General features: G+C 48.9%; 1 protein-coding gene across 1 annotated transcript; it reads left to right on the plus strand.

Moving 5' to 3' along the window:
* Positions 1 to 1,834: 1,834 nt before the first annotated feature.
* PNLIPRP1 (pancreatic lipase related protein 1) lies at positions 1,835 to 16,051 on the plus strand. Its single transcript, XM_007084847.1, has 12 exons — positions 1,835 to 1,883; positions 2,488 to 2,642; positions 3,163 to 3,288; positions 4,883 to 5,017; positions 6,415 to 6,523; positions 8,036 to 8,155; positions 8,259 to 8,378; positions 9,605 to 9,723; positions 10,463 to 10,592; positions 12,786 to 12,894; positions 13,491 to 13,658; positions 15,988 to 16,051. The coding sequence occupies exons 1-12, from the start codon at positions 1,835 to 1,837 to the stop codon at positions 16,049 to 16,051; spliced, it is 1,404 nt and encodes a 467-aa protein (XP_007084909.1).
* Positions 16,052 to 20,909: the final 4,858 nt, after the last annotated feature.

Here is a 20,909-nt window from a genome sequence, read left to right on the forward strand (position 1 = left end):
AAGGTAGGAGAGGCTTTGGCATGTTCAATGGAGGCCAGTGTGGCCACGTGTGGAGGTTAAAGTGAACAGCTGCAAGAGAAGAGGTCCAGGAAGCAGACAAGGTCACCTGACATCCACCAACTAATGTACCTATGCATCCACCATTAGATTATCACAAATCTTTTCACCACAGTGTCAAAGAAAAGCATAAATGCCTTTGACTTCACCACAGTCTGTAAATCGCATCTTTCCAGACCATATGAGCAGACTTCCAAAGTTTAAACATCTCATCACTCACTTAGGCCAGTAGTACAACTCAAGTCTGACATTTTGGGGGACAGTTTATTTTCTATTTCAACTTATTCTCTGTAAGTGTTTCCCTTAGTCTATGTGGATGGTGCTCAACAGATTGGCAGACAACTTGCTCAGATTCACCAAATATTCAACAACTCCTTATTTTGCTTTGTAGGGTCTGAATCCGAATCCCGTCTCATCACTCATTTCCTGTGTGGCTTTATCAGAATGAAGCAATTCATTTATCGCTCCATGCCTCAGTTTCCACACTCATAAAGGGGGGGGGGGGCAAAGAATGGTTCCCACTTCATGAGGTTGTTGTAAGGCTTAAATGAGGTAATACACGTAAAAGGCTCTGACTACACGTAGCAAGCCTCAGTAACTATTGGCTCCTATTCTTTATGACCCCAGAGAAAGTCTTTTACATTTCAACACAGGAAGGCCCTTCAACCTGTCTTCCAGCATTTTGGCTATTCACAAAGAGCATGAATTTTGACATTGAGGCATATTCGACTTGGGAGTAGAGTAGGGCACCAGTGGTGTTTGCGCTGTGAAGGCTTATCTGCCTGTTGTGTGAACTGGCGGGGCTGTTCACAGATGCACGGGTCTGTGGGTCATTCATGATGGCCTCACGGGGGCCTAGTCTCATAGGACAGGTGTGCAAACTTCGGAGAGTCTGGGGAAACTCTGTAGACGTGACACGGTCTGATGACGTGGGCTTTTAGAGGCTCCTGAACCTGGCTCTTCAAAATTTTGTAATAAACTTCTGTTGTTTGAAACCATTATATTTTGCATTGATTCATTGCCTAGGACGTGATAACCGGAACAGGCGGTTAATGCGGGACTGTGTTCATAGGCTGCTGTGGAGGGTGCTGAATCTGTCTCCAAAACTCATGCACTCGGGTATTAGACTGCCAGAGACAGAGAGATCAGTAGAGAGAGACAAAGAGACAGGGAGACAGAAAGAGAGTTCTTGATCAGAATTTCCCTTTATTTCAGCTATATGAGGGCGGGAGCGGGGGGAGCATTTCCACTTATTCTAATTGACGAATACTACCCTCCATTATTAGAGTTTGCTGCTGTGTCCTTCCTGGGACTTGTAAACTACTTGGTGATAAAATAGAAAATCGGAAAGTGGGGCCCACTAGGCTCATGATTACATGCACAGGTACGCGGGTACAAAGTGAGGGGAATTTTCACCCCCTTGTAATCAAGCATTCCTTCATCTTCCCAGACTTGTAGGAAGGTTTGACTACTATAATTAATCTTGTTTTGTGTATTTGTGCAGATTAAAATATTAAGTGCACACAGCATGTTCTATTATCACCTGCCGTTTCCTTGAAGCAGGGTCCAAATGATAAGGCTCCGGTATAAAAAAAAAAAAAAAAAGCAGCCTGGGTACTAGATGGAGAGGGAGGGACGCCTGGAACATCCCACAGGGTAAGTTACCTTGGCCTTCCTCCCGCCGGCTGTTGAAGCAGCCAGACCTGACTTCCTCAAAGTCTGTGCTCGTTGCTCTGGTTAGTTTCGGTGAGGCTGAGAATGTCTGGATTTATTGTAGATGGTGAACATGTGGACAATCGCACTCTTTCTGCTGGGAGCAGTCACAGGTAGGAAACCATCACACCTGCCCCACGGGAAGGGCTTAAATGCAGCATCTCAGCACCGGCCAGAGAAAGCCTTACCCACGGCAGTGAGTGGTTCCAGACAGCTCTGAGGGTCCAGAGAGCCGTGGGGCCGGGGGTGGGGGCGGGGTGGGGGCGGAGGTGGTCAACACTCTGCCTGGGAGACAAGGCAGTGTGAGGGGACCCCACTTCAGAGCATCTCTCCACCGGCCTGTCTTCACGTCCAGGTACTTTAGACTAGACTCTCGTAGGTAAAGCATTAAACACCTGCCTGGGCTAACAGATTGACTTAGTGCGTGTTATCACGTTAGTCGAATAAGTATATCTGAAGAGCTGGGGATGGGACACAGAACTTCTAAGTTTTGATGGTGGTTCTAAGCGGCGGCACAGCTGGTGTCTCTATGGCAGACCAGAAGGTGGCACTGGGGGTAAGAAGAGAGTGGGTGGGGAGAGGCAGGGTGTCTCCACTCTTCAGACTGTCTCCGGGCAGAGCAGTGAGGACCTGAGAAGCTGAAACACCCCCCACCCTCCCACCCCGGAGCCCAGCCTGGGGAGCTAAGCCGTGAGCACATTCGTCCTTTGTCTACAGCAAAGGAAGTTTGCTATGAACATATCGGGTGCTTCTCCGACTCGGAGCCCTGGGCCGGGACTGCAGCCAGGCCCCTGAAAGTTCTCCCCTGGAGCCCCGAGAAAATCGGCACCCGCTTCCTGCTCTACACCAATGAGAACCCAAACAACTTTCAGGTGAGACTTTGTCGTTTCAACATCATTGTGACTGGGAGAGGGGTTGTGCCCACCCCGCAGACTAGAAGGTTCTTGTGTCTGTCCCCTCCTCCTCCACCATGCTCTGTCCCACTTTATCCCTCCAGCTGCCCCCGCCCTCCAGGCCTAGCCAGACCCACACAGAGTAGGTTTTCTGTAAAATGTTGGCTCCAATGAATGAATGGTTCACATTTGCCGGAACCTCTAACTGGTTATGTGATTCTGGTCTGGGGCAAAGCTTCCCATCTACCAAGAACCCTGTGGAGGTAAGACTGTGGGCTACGATTCAGCCCCAGTGGAGACAGTAATTCCTGACTGGCCGGGGTCGGAGTGATCAGTGCAGGCAGGAAAATGAGAGTCAGGGTGGGCTTCCTGGAAGAGGTGGCTTTTGTGCTAAGGTTTGAAAGATTAAGGCATCAGAACAAGCAGAAATGGAGAAGGAGAGGCAGGCCCGAATGGCCAGGCTACAAAAACATGCAACCCTTTTCTGCTTTTGTCACAGACTCTCCTTCCCTCTGACCCATCAACAATTGAAGCATCAAATTTTCAAACAAACAGGAAGACCCGGTTCATCATCCACGGCTTCATAGACAAGGGAGAAGAGAGCTGGCTTCTGGAGATGTGCAAGGTAGGGCCGGCTCCCAGCCCCATGGTCTGCCCTGTCCCCGGCAGCAAGCCTTTCAGAAAGCACAGCAGATAAGCTTGGAGACAGGAAATCCCTACACACAAGTTAACTTCAGGCAATTAAAATGATTCTCTTTACGATAGTAAGAATTCACGTCCACGTTTCTGGACGCCATCTGTAGCCTGAAGCAGTGGCCTTGGCTATGTGGGCAAACACCTGCACCATCTTTTTTCTGGTTAAATCAAAGCCAGAGGTCTGCTTCCGTTTTTAGTGAGGGCACTTTGTGTTCCTGCGCATGAGGGATTGTGTTCTTTTTGTCCAAGTCTCTCCCACGTCCCTGCGATGATGTGTTGCTACAACCATTTATTTGGGAAATGGAGAACTAAGGTGCACCAGGAGACCGAATTACAGAATAGAAAGTGTCAAAACTGTATGTAACATAGCGTCTATTGGCTAGAAGGACAGACAACAGAAGAACACGCACGTGCACACACATGCACACACACGTGCACAGGCAAACACACACAAACACATAATGATATACCGTCACCCTTTCTTTTTACATAGACACTGATTCCATCTATTTTTCTGATGCCTAAGAGTTTACCCGAGCAGCCTGTCCTCCACACACACATTAATAATTCTGACCTATCATGTCAATGGGAGAAGTTACAAACCTAGAAAATTAAAGTCATTCTGCATTTGGCCTTGATTTGCCAGGCATTTAACTCTTCTGTCCCATCAGAACAACTATAAACTGTATCTTACAGTGTAAGATATAGTTTATACTCCAAATTCCTCGGGGCTGTAAGAGATTCCTCAGGGTTGTTTTAAAAATAAAGGTCCTGAGGAAAAAACTCTTGGTATCTCTGTGTGCGTGATCACACATATTAGTATCATAGATGTGACAAATTTGAAGTGGGCTTTAAATTTATAGAACCGTTTTCAACTCAAGCTGGCCTGTGTACTACCTGGAAGAATGTCTAAGGCTCCATCCATTTCCTTGACCTCCTAGAAGTTTTCAGAATTCTTCAATCTCTTTTTAAGTCAGTTGCAGTTTTATTTTTCAAATATCTGCGGTGTGTGTTTCCTCCATGAAATACTGTGCTATCCCGACTGTAGACGCTTAGTAAATGCCCAGCAGGCAGGGGGGAAGGCAAGTCCGGTTATTGGCAGGGATGTCAAGAGGCCAAGAGGAGGGCTGGAGGTCAAATCCACAAGGTCATTTGGACACTGGCCATCAGAGACGGCACTGGAGACCTTTCCTCTTCAAAACAGGGCTCTTCTTGGGATGCAGTTGTTCCCCCACATACCTAATCAACTTTACCGAATTTGGTCAGAGAAAACCAGAGAGTGGCCAGCTTTTAATTAACCTGCAAGCTAGAGAGGGAATAGGTTTGCCTTGCCCGTCGCCTTTACCCTGAGGGATGACTCCTAATTGACAACAAGGTTCCTAACAAAGCCCAGTTTGTCGCGGCGCCCCAGTGAGGAAAAGACAGAACGACCAGTAGTAACTGTGAGTCACCATTGCGGAGCCCTGGTTAGATGAGGTTTTGCGCGCCCCTATGATAACATCCTGGTGTCTTTCCAACACCAGAACATGTTCGCGGTGGAGGAGGTGAACTGCATCTGCGTGGACTGGAAGAAAGGTTCCCAGACCACGTACACACAGGCCGCCAACAACGTGCGGGTGGTGGGTGCCCAGGTGGCCCAGATGATCAGCATGCTCTCGGTGAGTCCGCCGGCCGGGCTGCTGGGGAGGCAGGCGGCGCCCCCAGGTCTCTGTCGTCTAAAGATGCAGCTGAGAGTTATAGATTTTGACAAGAAATAGAAAGAATTGTATTTGTCTCAGAATCTTACTTCTAAAACGCTGAAATTTGCCTTAATAAGGACACAGCAGTGGAAGAAAAATCAGTAATAGCTAACACTTAGGAGGCATCTTCCGTTGACAGATGTGAAAGCTAAGGATGTTTATGAACATCTTCCATTGACAGATGTGAAAACTAAGGCCCAGAGAGGTCAAAGAGTTTGCCCCCCAAAATCATAGCACAGGGGAATACAAGAGCTGTCTAGTGCCAGGGGCCCCCCACGACACCGGGTGGTCTCTGTGTGGGGCAAACAAGGCGTTCCCAAGGAGCACCAAATGGAACCCGAGGGCAGCAGGTGCGATTGGCAGGTACCAACGCCACGGCCCTGTTGGTGGCCCTGTTGATGGCAGAGAATTTCGTTTGCCACCGTCAATTCAGCTGTTTCTTCCTACCCGGGTCTTTCATTCTGGCTAACTTGGAGTCTTGAATTCTTTCTGTGAAGTCGTTAACTCTTCATGACTCTATATTCTATCCCAGATAAAGGCCCAAGCTGTTTCTGTCTTATAGTGAAAGGGTCCACAAAAGAACCGATCAGTTCTAACTACTTCTGCACCCCTGCAGAAATCAAAACCTGTGATGTTTGTCCTAGAGGTTCTGAAGATCAACGAGTATACATGGGCGAACGTCTCTGAGACCTACACGTGCAAACACTCATAGCTGTATGCTATTTGTTCATCCAATATTTGGGGGGCACAGTGTCAGGAACTCTGCTAAGAGGTCAAGAGGACGGTGAGGTCCCAGGCCCTGGAGGAGTTCATGGTGAAGACTTGAAACGAGAGGAGAGGATGGTCAGGGTTCTAATGGGGGGACTATAGGGCTTAATTGGGAGCACATGCGGGGGCACCGTTTAATCCGGGCTGGGGGACTGGGGCCGTGATGAAGGATGTCTCCCAGGGAGAGACATCTAAGTTGAGAGCTGATGGCTCGGCTGTGTCATGTGAGCTGGACAAGTGGTTGGGGAGTGGACAGCAACATCATCAGACCCGCAGATGAGGGAATATGATGTATCCGAGGGCCCGGAAATCCTGCATAGGGTTTGGCTAGAGAAGAATCTAGAAAAATGGGTGTTGAGTCAGGAAAGTTCTGAAACCCTCGTAATGAATTTGGGCTTGATCCTGAGGGCAGTGGGAGCCATAGAAGGTTTTCAACAGAGGGGTAACGACATTAGGTTTGCGTGTTACAAAAACCACACATGTAAACAAAACAAAACAAAACACCACAGCACAAAAATGTTCTGAAAAATGCACTCTTCCCTCTCCAGACAAACTATAGCTACTCTCCTTCCCAAGTCCACCTCATCGGCCACAGCCTGGGAGCCCACGCGGCGGGAGAGGCTGGGAGCAGGACTCCAGGCCTGGGCAGAATTACAGGTAAGGCCCAACGTGCAGGGCCCCGGGTTTTGTCCCCAGTGACCCCAGAACGTGGTGCAAGCTTGTCGACCAGCCAGAAGCTGGCCCGAAGTAGTCTGTCCCCAAAATGCTCTGCACAGAACATTTTAGGAAGCCCCCAGGAAGCCCCTAGGAAACCCCCAGGAAGCCCATCTTTCTGGAAGGGGAGGTGGTGCTTTTGTTCACCCCCCCTTTGCTTCCCCTTGCTTCTCCTGTCTGTCTCCATCCCTCCTCCTTAGATCCACGTTTCTTGGCAGTGTGGGTCGTTCAGCAGGACTGGGCAGCCAGGAAAATGGAGACGAAGGCCCATGTGAGCGTGTGCAAATGTAATTAAGAATGCACACTGTTCTTCCCTTCCCCCTTCTCTTTGAACTCAAAGGCAGAGTGGAACATGAAAATCACGCTTCCAGAGCCTCTACTGGTAGGAGAAACCCAGCCACCAGTGGTGCAGATCACTCTTGCAAGCCAAGCAGAACCTTCACTTTGTAACAACAACAACGACAACAACATACATTATATAATAGAATCATAATAATGTAATGCTATGATTATTATTATAGTAAGCATAGATTAAGTGTTTGCTTAGCCCAGATACTATGTAAAGTGCCTTACATTTCCTCACTGAATCCCCAGAACTGAAGAAACAGGCTCAGGAAACTGGATAACTTGCCCTAAATCACGCAATAAATGAGTGGTGGGGCTGAGATTCTAACCCAGTTCGACTGCCGCGTGGCTCGAGAAAGCCTCTGCTGTCTAAGAGCTCTCCCTTTCATTTTCAACAGACAGTTATGCCCGGGCCTTTTCTGGCCAGCTGCTCTGCCCAAACCTTCAAAGAACTATTGACAAATTCAGGAGCCCTGCCAGGAAGGAAGTATAATCAGGAGGAAATAATAGTAATCAATATTTTACTGATACACTCATGATGGTATGCCAGCCACTGTGCTAAAAGCTATGTACATTATCTCATTTCATCTTATTGTAACCATATCATTACCCGGATTTTATAAACGGGGGAACTGAGACACAAGAAATAGGTTGAGCAACTCGCCCAAGGTCATGCAACTTGCCCAAGAAGTAGCTGAGTAGGGATTTAGAGTCAGGCTGCCTAGTTCCAGAATCTGTGTTCATAAATATGATATCATGCTACTTTATCCCTTTTTTCTTCAAACTTGAGAAGAGGAAAAAGAATGTTAAAGAAGAAAGATCTGCCAAGTAAATAGGAGAAAATAATGTGAAAAAAAATCCTTGGTCAGACAAATTTAAATCTCTTAGCTTATCTACCCTTCTTTATCCATGCCACTGGATCCCTTCTCTAATGAGCAAAGTTGAAACTCTAGGTCCCCATATTCAATATGCAGGGCCATGGCACTGCATGACTTCAGAGTATGGCACCCCTCGAGTTGAGCAATGCACAGCCTGAGCAACTGTACGCCTTGGTCCTGCTGGCACCTACAGCCAGGCCTACTATTCTGCAGCACTGATCATCTCTTTTAGGGTTGGATCCTGTAGAAGCAAGCTTCCAGGGTACTCCTGAAGAGGTTCGGCTCGATCCCTCTGATGCTGACTTTGTTGATGTGATCCATACAGATGCAGCACCCCTGATCCCATTCCTGGGTGAGCCCAATGACGCTTTAGCTGCAAGCATGAGCAATTGTGTTTTAACCAAGATGCATAACCTTGCATTATGAAAAACTCATTGCTATTCCAAACGTTTCAGGTTTTGGAACAAAACAGCTGTTAGGTCACCTTGACTTCTTCCCCAACGGAGGGGAGGAAATGCCAGGATGCAAGAAGAATGCCCTGTCACAGATCGTGGACCTCGATGGCATCTGGGAAGGTAAAGCCAGAGCAGAGCGAGGCATCACTTCCCTGGGGTGAGCAGTATCTTCCCAGAGCAAATCTCAAAAATGAAACTGCTCTTTAAAACAATTGAGCCAGTCCCCCCTTGGGAGTCAATGATACGGCTCCAGTTCACGTACAGTATTGTTCAATACTGTAGCCAAAATGGCAATGCTCCCCGATCATTTCCACGGCAGAGCCATTTGCCCAATGAGAGTCACCACCCCTGTATGTTGGGTCAGGATGAGAAACAGTCACTTGTAGGAAAGGTGAAGCAGAGAGAGTGCTATCTGGGGTTCTTCTTCACCATTGATGGAGCACACCTGGGCTGAAGGTCATCCTTCAGCGACAGATTTTGGATCTGATGAGGTGAAAAGGACAACGTAGAAGTGAATTTTTCAGCCCAGCTCATCACTGGGAACCACACAGGTTTAAACTGTTAGTGGTCTGACCAAATCTAACGAGTAAAGATTCTTACTGAATTCGATCAAAATGGCAGGTATGTATGACATCGAAGCAAATATTAAGAATGCAGATGTATGTGTTTGTCTCTTATGAGAGTTTCCATGGATAGGGTAGCCCAAACTCTCTCTCAGTAATAGCCAAGCAAGTTTGGGTCATATCTAGAAGGTATACTGTGACCTCTGTCACCTGGCAGGAGCTGTGGGGGCCAAGGAAAGTTATTAAGAAAGAAAAAAAAAGAGCCAACTCAAGCGACCCGAGCCTCCTTGTTATTTGCCTAAACACAGCATGAAAATGTCCGTGCTCTGGTTTCATCATGTCTAGGAGGTCACCTCACATCTGGCTGTGTCTTCAAGGACCTCTAGCCTAGTGCCTGGGACACAGGAAGGCACAATGGTTAGCAGCATAGGCTCAAGCACCAGACGGGCTTGGGTTTAATTGCCAGTTCTTCCACTTATTGGCTGCAATCCGTACATCTGAGGCTGTAATCTGTGTATCGCCCGTACTTAGAAATGGTCTGGTACCTACCGCCTAGAAAGGCATTGTTCATAGGAACAACGCATGTAAAGGACTCGGAACACTGCCTCGCTCACAGAAAGCAGCCTCTCTATGTTCACTGGCATTTATTTTGGACTTACCTGAAGCTGACCCGATCTTACGTTTCTCCAACTATGGCCCCACTTTGGAATCTCTCCCCTTGGAGCGACAGAAGCCGTCAGCTCCCCAGACCACGTATGTAGACGTCCTCATTTGTTTCCCCAGGGACTCGGGATTTTGTGGCTTGCAATCACCTGAGGAGTTACAAGTATTACTCGGAGAGCATCCTCAACCCTGATGGGTTCGCGTCCTACCCCTGCGCTTCCTACAAGGCCTTTGAGTCTGTAAGCTATTATCCCTTGAGTCCCTCTGTGGGACGGTTGTCCGCTATGTTTGGGATTTGCAGCACCCTCTCACCGGTTTCTGACCATCTCTTACTTGTTTTACATGGGCCCTCAGAGTTTACGATCCTGTGAAGCAGAGGGGGGGGAAAGGTTAGGCAGGAGGTGACTAAAATTCTAGATGAGTCATGTGGGTGAGGAAGACGCTGGGAAATCAGAACAATCCTTTCAATGATCTAGAAAACGTTCCTGCAGAAGGTGTTGTTTGAATCTGCATAGCATTTAGGAGGAAGAACAGGGCAGAGCAAGGGCGGCAGAACGTAGGAGAGAAGACGTCCTATGCCAGAGAGAAGGAAAGGCGCACGCTGGAGTTCTAGATGCCAGGCTGGGGGGTTGGGCCTCTGGAATTGGCCACAGCCAGATTTATACCACAGGCAGTGGCAAATGCTACATACAGTCAGGGCTCTTTGTCCCAGAGTTTGGCTGTTAACCACGTAGCAGCACATCACGTGATGGAAGGTGTAATTGACCTAACCTGGAGCCCAGGAATCAGTATTTTCCATCGTGATGTGCAAGAGGCTTGGGAGTCCCAGCCTTGGTGAAGGAAATTTGGAAATCCTCTCTCCCAATCTCCTTCCTGTTACAAGCGAGGAAACTCAGACGGTAGGAGAAGTGCTCCCCCAGATGTGTGGGTCATAAAAAGGCAAATTCACACCTTATGGCTTGATCTGTCTCTTCTTAGAACAAGTGCTTCCCCTGCCCGGATGAAGGCTGCCCACAGATGGGCCACTATGCTGATAAATTTGCTGGCAGGACGAGCGGCGAGCCACAGAAATTCTTCCTGAACACAGGAGACTCCAGCAATTTTGCTCGTGAGTTGTAATTTGACCCTTCTCACCCACGTCGAGAAAGTTTAGCTTCCATTATACAAGAAAGACTTCTCTCTCCCCTGGAGTATTTGTGAGCACATCCTGACCATCTTAGCAGAGGGACACATCTACCAAACTCTCCCATTTAAGACTCAGCTGAGGATTTACAAAGAGTCTGCGTTTCTTCCTTTCTGCGTCTATGCCGTGAAATGAGTGGAATGAATGGGAGCACAATTCATGAGAAATCGTGACTCGCACATCTCTGTGGCAATTTTTACCACTGAATTCTTTCCACTCCACAGTGCACTGTTCTTTTCTTTTTTTAAGGCTGTGTCATGCACACGACTTCTTCTATTCCTTTATCAAACATTGATTTGGTACCAGCTCTTTGCTGGTCTGGGCCCTTTAAGAAGTCCAGTTCTTATCTTCCTACTTCTCCTTCTCTGTGCCTGTGTCCCCGAAACCCCATGTAGGGGGTCCCTCTCTGGTGGAGGGTGGACGGGAATCAGGAAAGAGTGATTTCTTACAAAAATCTGCTGACTCGTCTAGGTCATAGGGTAGAGATAGGGCACATTTGGGCCACTCTGTGCCAACCTTCCCTGTGATTGTTCCCTAAGAAGTTGCACTTTAAAAAAAGGCACTGTGTTGGGGCATCTGGGGGGCCCAGTCAGTTGGGCGTTCGACTTCGGCTCAGGTCACAATCTCACGGTCTGTGGGTTCGAGTCCCGCGTCAGGCTCTGTGCTGACAGCTCAGAGCCTGGAGCCTGTTTCAGATTCTGTGTCTCCCTCTCTCTCTGCCCCTCGCCTGCTCATGTTCTGCCTCTCTCTCCCTCTCAAAAATAAGTAAACATTAAAAAAATTTTTTTTTTAAAGTCACTGCTTTTATATAAAGACATAAATACAATATGTGCCTTATCTAGTTTTTAAAGTCAGGTTTATTGAGGTACAATTTATAGACAGCAAAATCCACCCTTTGTAGTATATAGTTCTATGAGTTTTGATAGATGAATAGTCATGTAACCATCTCCACAATCCAGATATAGAACACCTTCATCACTATATATATATATATATATATATATATATATATATCTCACCAGATATATATATATATATATATATATACACTCACATACATATTTTAAGACAATGGTTAATCAAGCCTTCCAGTGTTGTGATGCATGAAATGCTGGCCCATATTTTAAAATGACAAATTAAACATTTGAAAGCCACATACTCACTCCTCAACCGACACTTCTGTAGGAACCACAGACTATGCGGACACTAGGGATGCAGGGATGAGCAAGACGCTCTGTGCATGAAATGCATCACCCAGCGGAGAAGGCGGAAACCAAGCGCGCAGCCCCAGTGTGCTGGGCGTGGCGACTTGCTGCTTGGCAACCTGGGACCCAGGACCTGGCCCTGCCCAGAGGAAGGAACAGGGACAGCATCCCTGGGGATGTGAAGGACAAGTGGGAGCTAGGCAAATGATGTGTGTGTGTTTCAGTACATGCGTGTGTACATGTGTGTGTGCGTGTGGGTGTAGATGTGGATCTCTGCATGCGTGTGTGTTCGTGTGCGCGTGTGTGGTTATAGGTGTGCAGGACGTCCTCACGGGCACTGACACAGCACTGCAGGTATAGATCTGGGTAACAGCTGAGCCCCGCTCTATGACGGACACGGCCTGGGGCGCTGGGGATGTGCAGATACGGCACAGTCCCTGCTCTTGAGGTTCTCGCAGGACTACTTTCTTGAGCTACTTTTCCTACCATGGGAACAAGCCCTTGTCCCTTCTCTTTTCACCTTATCTCATAGTGAGGTCCCTCTCAAGCGGAGTTATACAACACAACTTTCTGCAATGATGGAAATGCTCTCTGTTGCCCAAAACGGTAGCCAGTGGCCACGTGTGGCAATTTAACACTAGAAATGTGGCTAGGAAGACTCAGGAATAAATTTTTGATCTTCTTTAGTGTGAACTTAAAGCAGCCCCTATGGGTAATGTCCCTTTACTGGGCAGTGTAGCTCTGGAGAGGGAATACCACTAGGTACGTACCCCTCTTTATAGCTTATTTGAGTTGTAGATTAGTAGGATTTCTTATACTTTGATGCCTCGGTGTAAGGGATGACAGGATTCTGAAATTTGGGTCAACTATTTTGCGCATGAATAAATTGAAATCTTTTCTATCCCCTGTGCAGGCTGGAGATACGGAGTTTCTATAACACTGTCTGGAAAAATAGCCACTGGTCAGGTCAAAGTTGCTCTGTTTGGAAATCAGGGAAACACTCACCAATTCGATGTCTTCAGGTAAGTTTCCTTTTTTAGCACCGCATCTCACTCGATGATATACACGGACTGCAAATCCACACACTGAAATGTGTATCTTCTCTTTATCAAGTAATTTTAAATTATTTGCTGTATATATTAAAGTGACTTTCAGACTTCTGCTGACAATTTTCTTTTCTCAATTATAAATCCAGGCAATAGTTTTTTTCTCTTTTGATAGGTCTGTTTTAAAAAATAGATTATATATATATATATATATATATATATAATATTACCCCCAGGTGCATGTTTCCTTATTAGCATAGTAACACATGCATGTTGTGTTAAACTAAGTGGATAACTTATTACTGTACCAATAACTCTTCCAGGAAAAAATATGAAGGAATTATATAGTTTTCTATAAGAACATCGTGAGTAGAAACGAACTTGAGTTTGAGAAAACAACATTCAAGCAATAGTTTGAGGCTGCTGGCTTCTCCATTTCTCCATCCTTTATTTGAGAACTAATTTAGAAAAAAATAATTTCATTAATCTCGAGTAGAAAAGAGTGGCATGGTCTTATCTGGTGATTAGAACTTGTTTCTGTGCATGGAATGTTTCTATTTCTTTATTTCAAGGGGGATTCTCACACCAGGCTCTACCCATTCTAATCAGTTTGATGCAAAGCTTGATATTGGAACCATTGAGAAAGTCAAGTTTCTTTGGAACAACAACGTGATAAACCCAACCTTCCCCAAAGTGGGTGCAGCCAAGATCACCGTCCAAAAGGGAGAGGAGAAAACAGTGTATGTATATCTTTGCTGGCTTGTGCCTCAGGGTGTTGGTAGAGATTGGTGTTCGTAATGGAAACTCACTCCAGAAAGTCAGTCACGGTTCAGCCAGAAAAGCCAAGATAATCTACCCACCTGAGGCCTTTTCTTTGTAGGCAAACAACTGACAGACGAGGTAAAGCATTTCTGTTGGGTGTTCTCAGCCCTATCTGAGAAGAAGAACACAGATGCAGGTCACTGCCTTCAAGAAAAACTAAGGGGGCAAAATGAGAAAGAGAAGAAAGAAATAGTTTTTGAAAGTATCAGGTTATAAGTATGGGCTAGAGAGTAGCTACATTATAAAGAAGGGAAGATCATTGAATTCCAGGATAATAAACAAAAACTAAAGTAGTTTCAGCAAAAGATATAAAATCTGAGTAAGACAAGAGAGAGCTGGGCTAACAATACTTGCAGAATCTTTATCCTGACTTTCGGCGTCACTTGCTGTGGCGGCCAGAGGATGGGGGGTAGTGACCTGAGTGGGGCAGAGCTAAGGCCAGGACCCTAATTCCGGTCAGCAGAACCCTCCTGCAGTGGTTTTGTGAAGGGGATCCTGGGAGCTTGGTCACTGATGGTGTTGAGGCTTGGGAGGTTAAGTGAGGTTGCTAAACTCGGGCCTCAGGGAATGTGACTCCCCCAGGCCGGGAGGGCGGGTTGGCAGAGTTCACAGCTGCATCTCAGGCTGGCTGACCCCTGTGAGGTCCTCCATATCCCTGTGAGGGGCTGGCCCAGCCAGGCGGTCAGCAGATTAAGACAGATCTGTCAGCGAGAGCACAGCACTGAGGAAGCCGGGGGGGAGAACCTTCTGCAGGCCACAAGAGCGGCCAGCACTTCCCTGCCCACCTCCTTCGGAGGACAGTGAGCCTCTAAAGTCAGTTCCCAGAGGGGCACCTGGATGGCCCAGTCGGTTAAGCTTCCCACTTTGGCTCAGGTCATTATGTCACAGTCCGTGAGTTCGAGCTCCACGTCAGGCTCTGTGCTGATAGCTCGGAGCCTGAAGCCTGCTTTGGATTCTGTCTCCCTCTCTCTCTGCCCCTCCCCTGCTCACGCTCTGTCTCTGTCTCAAAAATAATTAAAAACATTAAAAAAAATTTAAAGTCAGTTCCCAGGGCCCCGTCAGGAAACGGACCTGTGGCCTGGCTCCTGGGACCGTGTGGTTAAAAATGTGTCAGAAGAAGATGCTATTGCTAGAACCTTAAAAATGCGGAGTGGTCCCGGGAGACGACACACTCACAGGTAGATTTGAAGAAGGAAAGCACACACAAGACCGAATCAGCCAGAACATTGTGCCTTCCAGGTTTTCTGAGGAAAGGCTGTGACTTTCTGCACTTTCTAGAAATGGAACAGATTGTATTCAAGGCCACCCCTGAGGACCTGAGTCCATTAGCTGCCTTCTGAACCCTCCAGTGGCCTGCGTGTCCCTTCTTCCCCTGCGTGTCCCTTCTTCCCCTGTCTGTTGACCCCAGAGGAAATCCATCTTAAGAGAAGCGAGATGTTGGGACATCAGATTTTTAAAAATACAAGAAGATCAAAACCAGCATGGGCGATGGGCTTGGTGTGTGAGGGGCAGGTGATCCCAGACTGCAGGTGGCAGGCAGGGCTCGAGGTGCAGAGAACAGGAAATATGATTGCAGATAGAGCTAGGGCAGCAAGACAGGTGAAATACAAGAGACCACAGTGAAGACGACAGGTAAAACCAGGCAAAGCCTCAGAGCTCAAAGGCAGTGAGATCCAAGAAGCACTTGGTTCTTGGAACAACAGTGATGATAGTCACTTATATCTACAATGTTTTTTTTTATCAATTATAAAGCTTTTTCACATTTATGGTCATAAGATGTTGCATTATTAACATGGGATTCTCAGCGATCATGGGAGGGAACTGTGCCTTCTTCAACAAATGAAGATCCCAACACTCAGAGACTCAAGTAACGAGCCCCGTGTCCCCCCCTAGAAAGGAGGGAGTGGGGAGCCCAAAGGGAAAGATCCACTGACCGACTTCAGGTGCAGAAGGCAAGTCAAGGGCCAGTTAGAGTTCTAGCTGCTGCCTCAATGCCCCACCGTCCTGTCGGACTGAGGACCCCAGAGACCAGCGCCACTCTGAGCAACAGCTGACAGGGGACCTTGTCACAGACACCAGCCACCTGTCTCTTAGGAAACCCAAGTTCTCCAGTAACTGGTTGAAGCTACAACCCTAGTGTTTTCCTCACTCCTTGTGAATCCTAAATCGGCAATCATCTTTTCTTAACAACTTAAAACTTCATGTAAAGCTACCCGATGCTTACAAAGCTTTCATTTCTGTCGGCAGGCACAACTTCTGCAGCGAAAGCACTGTGAGAGAAGACGTTCTCCTCACCCTCACGCCCTGTTAAAGTCCAGGCACAATCCGGTCACTGCGTTAACACCAATAAAAACCACTGATGCATCTATCTGCTCAGAACGTCTGTCACTGATGTCAGCTGGCCCCGCTGGGGACACTTGGGAATAGACCATTTAAATAAGCAGCCCTGAGCATTTCCATACATTTGGGTTTCTTGCCACTGACTTCTGACCACACCCCCCCCTGTTTCCCAGCTTCCTTGGTCCTCACATTCATTCTTTTCTCCTCACCTAAGGGGACGGCATACAACAGCTTGAGTAAGTATGAGTGTACAGGGGTCTCAGCAGAGCCTTTAGCTCTGCCCCTCGTCTTACAGATGAGGAAACTGAGGCCTAGAGAGGGGAGGTAGCTGTTTAAGCAAGGAGTGAATCCTTTTAGGGACTGGGGGGTCCATTCCCCTGATTTTGGTTCCAGAGCTCATCCCTGACTCCGTCATCACCTTGAAGGAGCGTGGAAAGACCATGCTATGACGTGGCCTCTTTGTGGTAATAGGTAATAGAGCCTTGTCTCCTGGTGAGGTGCCCCACCAGCCAGAGATGCTGGTGGCATATTTACTGGGCACTGACAGGCTTCCAGCCCCCACTCCTCCTGGACCTCAGCAGGCATCATCTCAGGGCAGAGCTCAGCACTGAGGAGGCATGGCTCCTGAGAGGAGCGCCTGGTGCAGGCCCCCACTGAGGAAGGACTTTTCGGTCATCCAATCAGCAGGGCCACCAAGGAGCCCTCAGCCAATCAGACCTTACCTCAAATCCCACCCACATCGGTGTTCATCACCTGAAAGGACAGGGTGTCCTACTCCAATATCATTCCCTGAGGACTTTGCAGGACCAGGAAAGCCACCACCTCCCCTGAGTGGCTCTCCTCTTGGCCACCAGGCCTCACATTCCACCATGACAGTTTCTGTGCCTTGGCCTCTGTTCCTAATCATTGGCAGCACGTCAAGCTGTGACTGAGCTTCAAACTTGAATGTGACTGGACCGCAGATTGTTCCTTGAGAGTAGATGTTGGAGTGACTGTAGTCAGGGTCTCACAGGGGAGGGCACAAGGTGAGCGGTCAAGCCACGGTGGTAATGAGGGGGGTGTTAAAGATGACTACAGTGGTAGAAGGACCCCCAGGACCTTGGGTGGGGGCACCGAGCACGAGAGAACGAAGCCTGGGGCTGAGACCCCTTCGTCACAGTTCTGCCCAGCACTGGCCACAAACCCACGCCCTGAGCAAGGCAGCACCATGTTGGTGGAAGAGTTCAATCTGTGGGATGCAGACTCTACAAATACTCCCAAACGCCAGCTCTGCACCAGGTTCTAGAGCCACAGGAAGCGGAAGACTTTGATTCAGCCTTGGAGGGGTGCACAGTAGCAGGGAGCCCGGCACCTAAATAAACACCACCATGCCACCTGATAGTGTAAAAAGCCGGCACGTCCCAGGACAGGGTGGTCGAGGAGACAGAGGACCAAGATAGGGAGGGCTCCAGAGAGTTGTTGGTTCTAGGCCCAGGCTTGTAGGAAGACGACCCCCTGAGACTGCAGGCTGGGAGGCCAACTAGGAGGAGGCAGTCCTGCAGCCATGCAACAAGAGGTGATGAGGACTTTAGGAGGGTGGCGAGTGGACCTGAGGTATAACCGAGTGGGTGGGCCTTGTGGTTGGCCACCAAAGCCCTGCTCCCTGGTCAAGGACAGCCTGCTTCACCTGCTCCCCAGACGGACAGAAATGGCCAAAGACTTGGAGCAAGTAATTTTAAAAACAAAGAGGAAACAGAGGAGTTTGCAGTACAGAGGGAGGAAGCCAGCTCGGGAGAATCCCCAAGGCTGTGGGCCACATGGTGAGCTCTCAGCCCAGGCACTGCCCTGAGCCACAGGTGTCCCAGGGTGACCTGGGGTAACCTGGATCCCAACTGCAGGTGCAGTGGCGGCCATATGCTCCAGGGGCCGGGGAGCAGCTAATGGAGACCTGGGCTGGCGTGGGGCGGGGTCCCTGCTCTCTCCTCAATGTCCCTTTGTCGTCAGATACACAGCTGGAGAAAACTCCCAGGAAGGCAGAGAACAGCGGGTCCCAAGATCACTGCTGTGTATTTTGGCCTCTTCATCAGTGTGGCTATGGAGCATCCACTGCCTGACACCATGGGAGAGGCCAAGGTCAGCCCCATAGATCCACAACCCAAACGCTCCACCCTGGGAAGATGAGGAGTTTGGGGCTCTCTGTGGTTACCCGGGGGGTACACCTGCAGGGTCCACGTGGCCCGGCCAAATCCGGTCCACTCCCCAGATGTCAGGGACTACATGGAACCAGTTTGATGGGGGTTTATTTTTGTTTTATTTTTTAAATAACAAAGGTGGTGCACTGGGGCAATGAAAACATGCCATATTCACAGTCAGCTTATTAGCATAAAGCTCGGAGGGACAATCAGTCTGGTTGGAAGCAAGGGAAAAGGCCCCGAGCTAGCACTCGGGATCCCAGTCAAGCCAGGCGACCTTGTAAAAGCGGTTTCCGGTTTCCGTAGAGACCCCTTTTAGGCAACAGGCTTCAGCAATGGAAATTAAATCAAGGCAAAAGGGCCCACGGTGACAGCCAAGCTGAATGCAAACAGGCTCAAGTGACCCACCCGGAAACAGCCACAGGCCCTCGCTGACCAGTTACAAGCAGACATAGTTCCTGAGATCACCAGAGAAGGGAAAATTCCATAGATCCCCATAATCCCTCACTCTACCCTATAACCACGGCCCCTCCCCACCACCTCGTGGCAGACAGTCTCTCCCTTGCAATGTATTCAATAAACTTCTCTTTTGTTCTGCCTTGGGTGAATTCTTTCACCGCCTGTGACACCCGACGGGGATGCCCCACATTTGGTGCCTCCCCCCAACCGACCAGAGCACCCCACAGTTTCTACCTCTCTGGGTCTCAGCTTCCTCATCTGTAAAATGGAGGCCACAGCCCAGCCCTGCCTTCCTCGGATTGTTGTCTTAGGGATCTAACGAGAGAACCCACTGCACCTCAGGGATGAAGGCTCTGACCTGAAGTCAGTGCGCTGCAAAGTGAGCCAGGCAACCTGCGGAATGTCTGGCCCCGGACTCAGAGCTACCAGAAGGCTGCAGGCACACAGCACTGTCCATTACGCCGGCTCTGTGCCCACACACCGGGCCCTGCGTGCACACGCCAAGGTGGGAAGGCTGGCTCTGTCCCCTGGAGCCTCTGAGGACTCCAGGGGTGCCAAGGCCCCCGCCCTCCTGGCTGCAAACCAGACTCACTGGCTTACTTGGGAGCTTAAAAAAAAGGAGGGTATGGGGCGCCTGGGTGGCTCGGTCGGTTAAGCATCCGACTTCGGCTCAGGTCATGATCTCACAGTGCGTGGGTTCGAGCCCCGCGTCGGGCTCTGTGCTGACAGCTCAGAGCCTGGAGCCTGTTTCAAATTCTGTGTCTCCCTCTCTCTCTGCCCCTCCCCTGCTCCTGCTCAAGCTCTGTCTCTCTCAAGAATAAACATTAAAAAGATATAAAAAAGGAGCAGGGAGGGTAGTGATCCCAGGCCCTGCCCTAACCAAGAATAATCTCAGGTACAAACCTGTTTTTCAAGCCCTCGGGTGATCCCGGTGCAACTCCACCCCAGGAGCCCCAGGATAAACAGGAGTCTTTGGCTCCCAAGCCTCTAGGTATACACTCTTCCCTGAGAATTGATTCATTTTGTATTTTCATTTTGATGACATTCTAGTTTTTAAAGCAGTTACGGAAACAAAGTTGTCTCTTCGTTGTGGTATTTTGCAGCAAGACCTTGGTTTCCTGAGTTGACGTGCAGTAAAATGAGGTTAAGGGACTATTCCGGGGGTGTGTGAGGATTTCTAGAGAGGATGGCACCCGTGTATTTATCGACTCCGGTCTGAGAAACGCTGCAGGGTGGTATGATTTGGGTCTGAAAATGTGGGCGAGACATCCAGCTTTGTCCTCAGGCTTCGAGGGCAGAGTTTGTTCTGGTACCTGAGGTGGTACAGCATCTGAGCCTTGAGAGGAGGAGGGAGGGATGGAGGGGGACGGCCCGGGGAGGGGTGCAGAGGGTCTCAGGGAGCCGGGGATGTAGAGCCGTCCCTGACAGGGGTATGGTGGGTGCAGAAGGTCAGAAGAGGAAACAAGCGGGTCCGTTCCAGAACTGTGAGGGTGGGAAGGCTCTGGGGGAGCGGCCGAGGCCAAGCTGGGCAGAGGCCGCGTGGCGGCCGTATTAGCTCAGGTTGCCCTCACAAAGTGCCGCATGGATACACGACAGAAGCGTCCTCTCTCACGGTTCTGGAGGCTACAGGTCCATCCAAGGTGTTGCAGGGTCGGTTCCTGCCAAGAGCTGTGAGGGGAGATTTTCTCTCCTACTGCTGGTCGCTGGCGGTCTTTGTGTTTCTTGGCTTGCCAAAGCTTCACCCCTATCTCTTCATGTTCACGCGGTGTGCTTCCCAGGTGTCCGTGTCTTTTTGTCCTAACTTCCCCTTTTTTATAAGGACAGCAGTCATATTGGATTAGGACTCACCCTAATGACCTCATTTATCTCTATAAAGATTCTGTTTCCAAATAAGATCGTATTCCAAGGTCCCGGGGGTTAGGACCCTAACATATCTTTTGGTGGGAGACACAGTTCAACCCATAACAGTGGCCAACCTTGTATACCAGGCTTTGGAGTCTAGACTCTGCTAAATTCTGACCCCTGTGCACCAAATACCCTCAAGTTATTCTCTTTACATGAAGCCCAAATTACATAACCCGCATACAAGCTCTCCTCAATGTGCTCGTTCTTCTAGGAGTGCCTTTGATCATTTGTAATTATGTATTTATTTGTAGGCGACCGTCAGTCCCATGAGGGCAGGGAAGGAGCTTGTTCTGT

This window comes from Panthera tigris, chromosome D2 (genome assembly GCF_018350195.1).
Source record: "Panthera tigris isolate Pti1 chromosome D2, P.tigris_Pti1_mat1.1, whole genome shotgun sequence".
In the NCBI taxonomy this organism is placed as follows: Eukaryota; Metazoa; Chordata; class Mammalia; order Carnivora; family Felidae; genus Panthera; species Panthera tigris.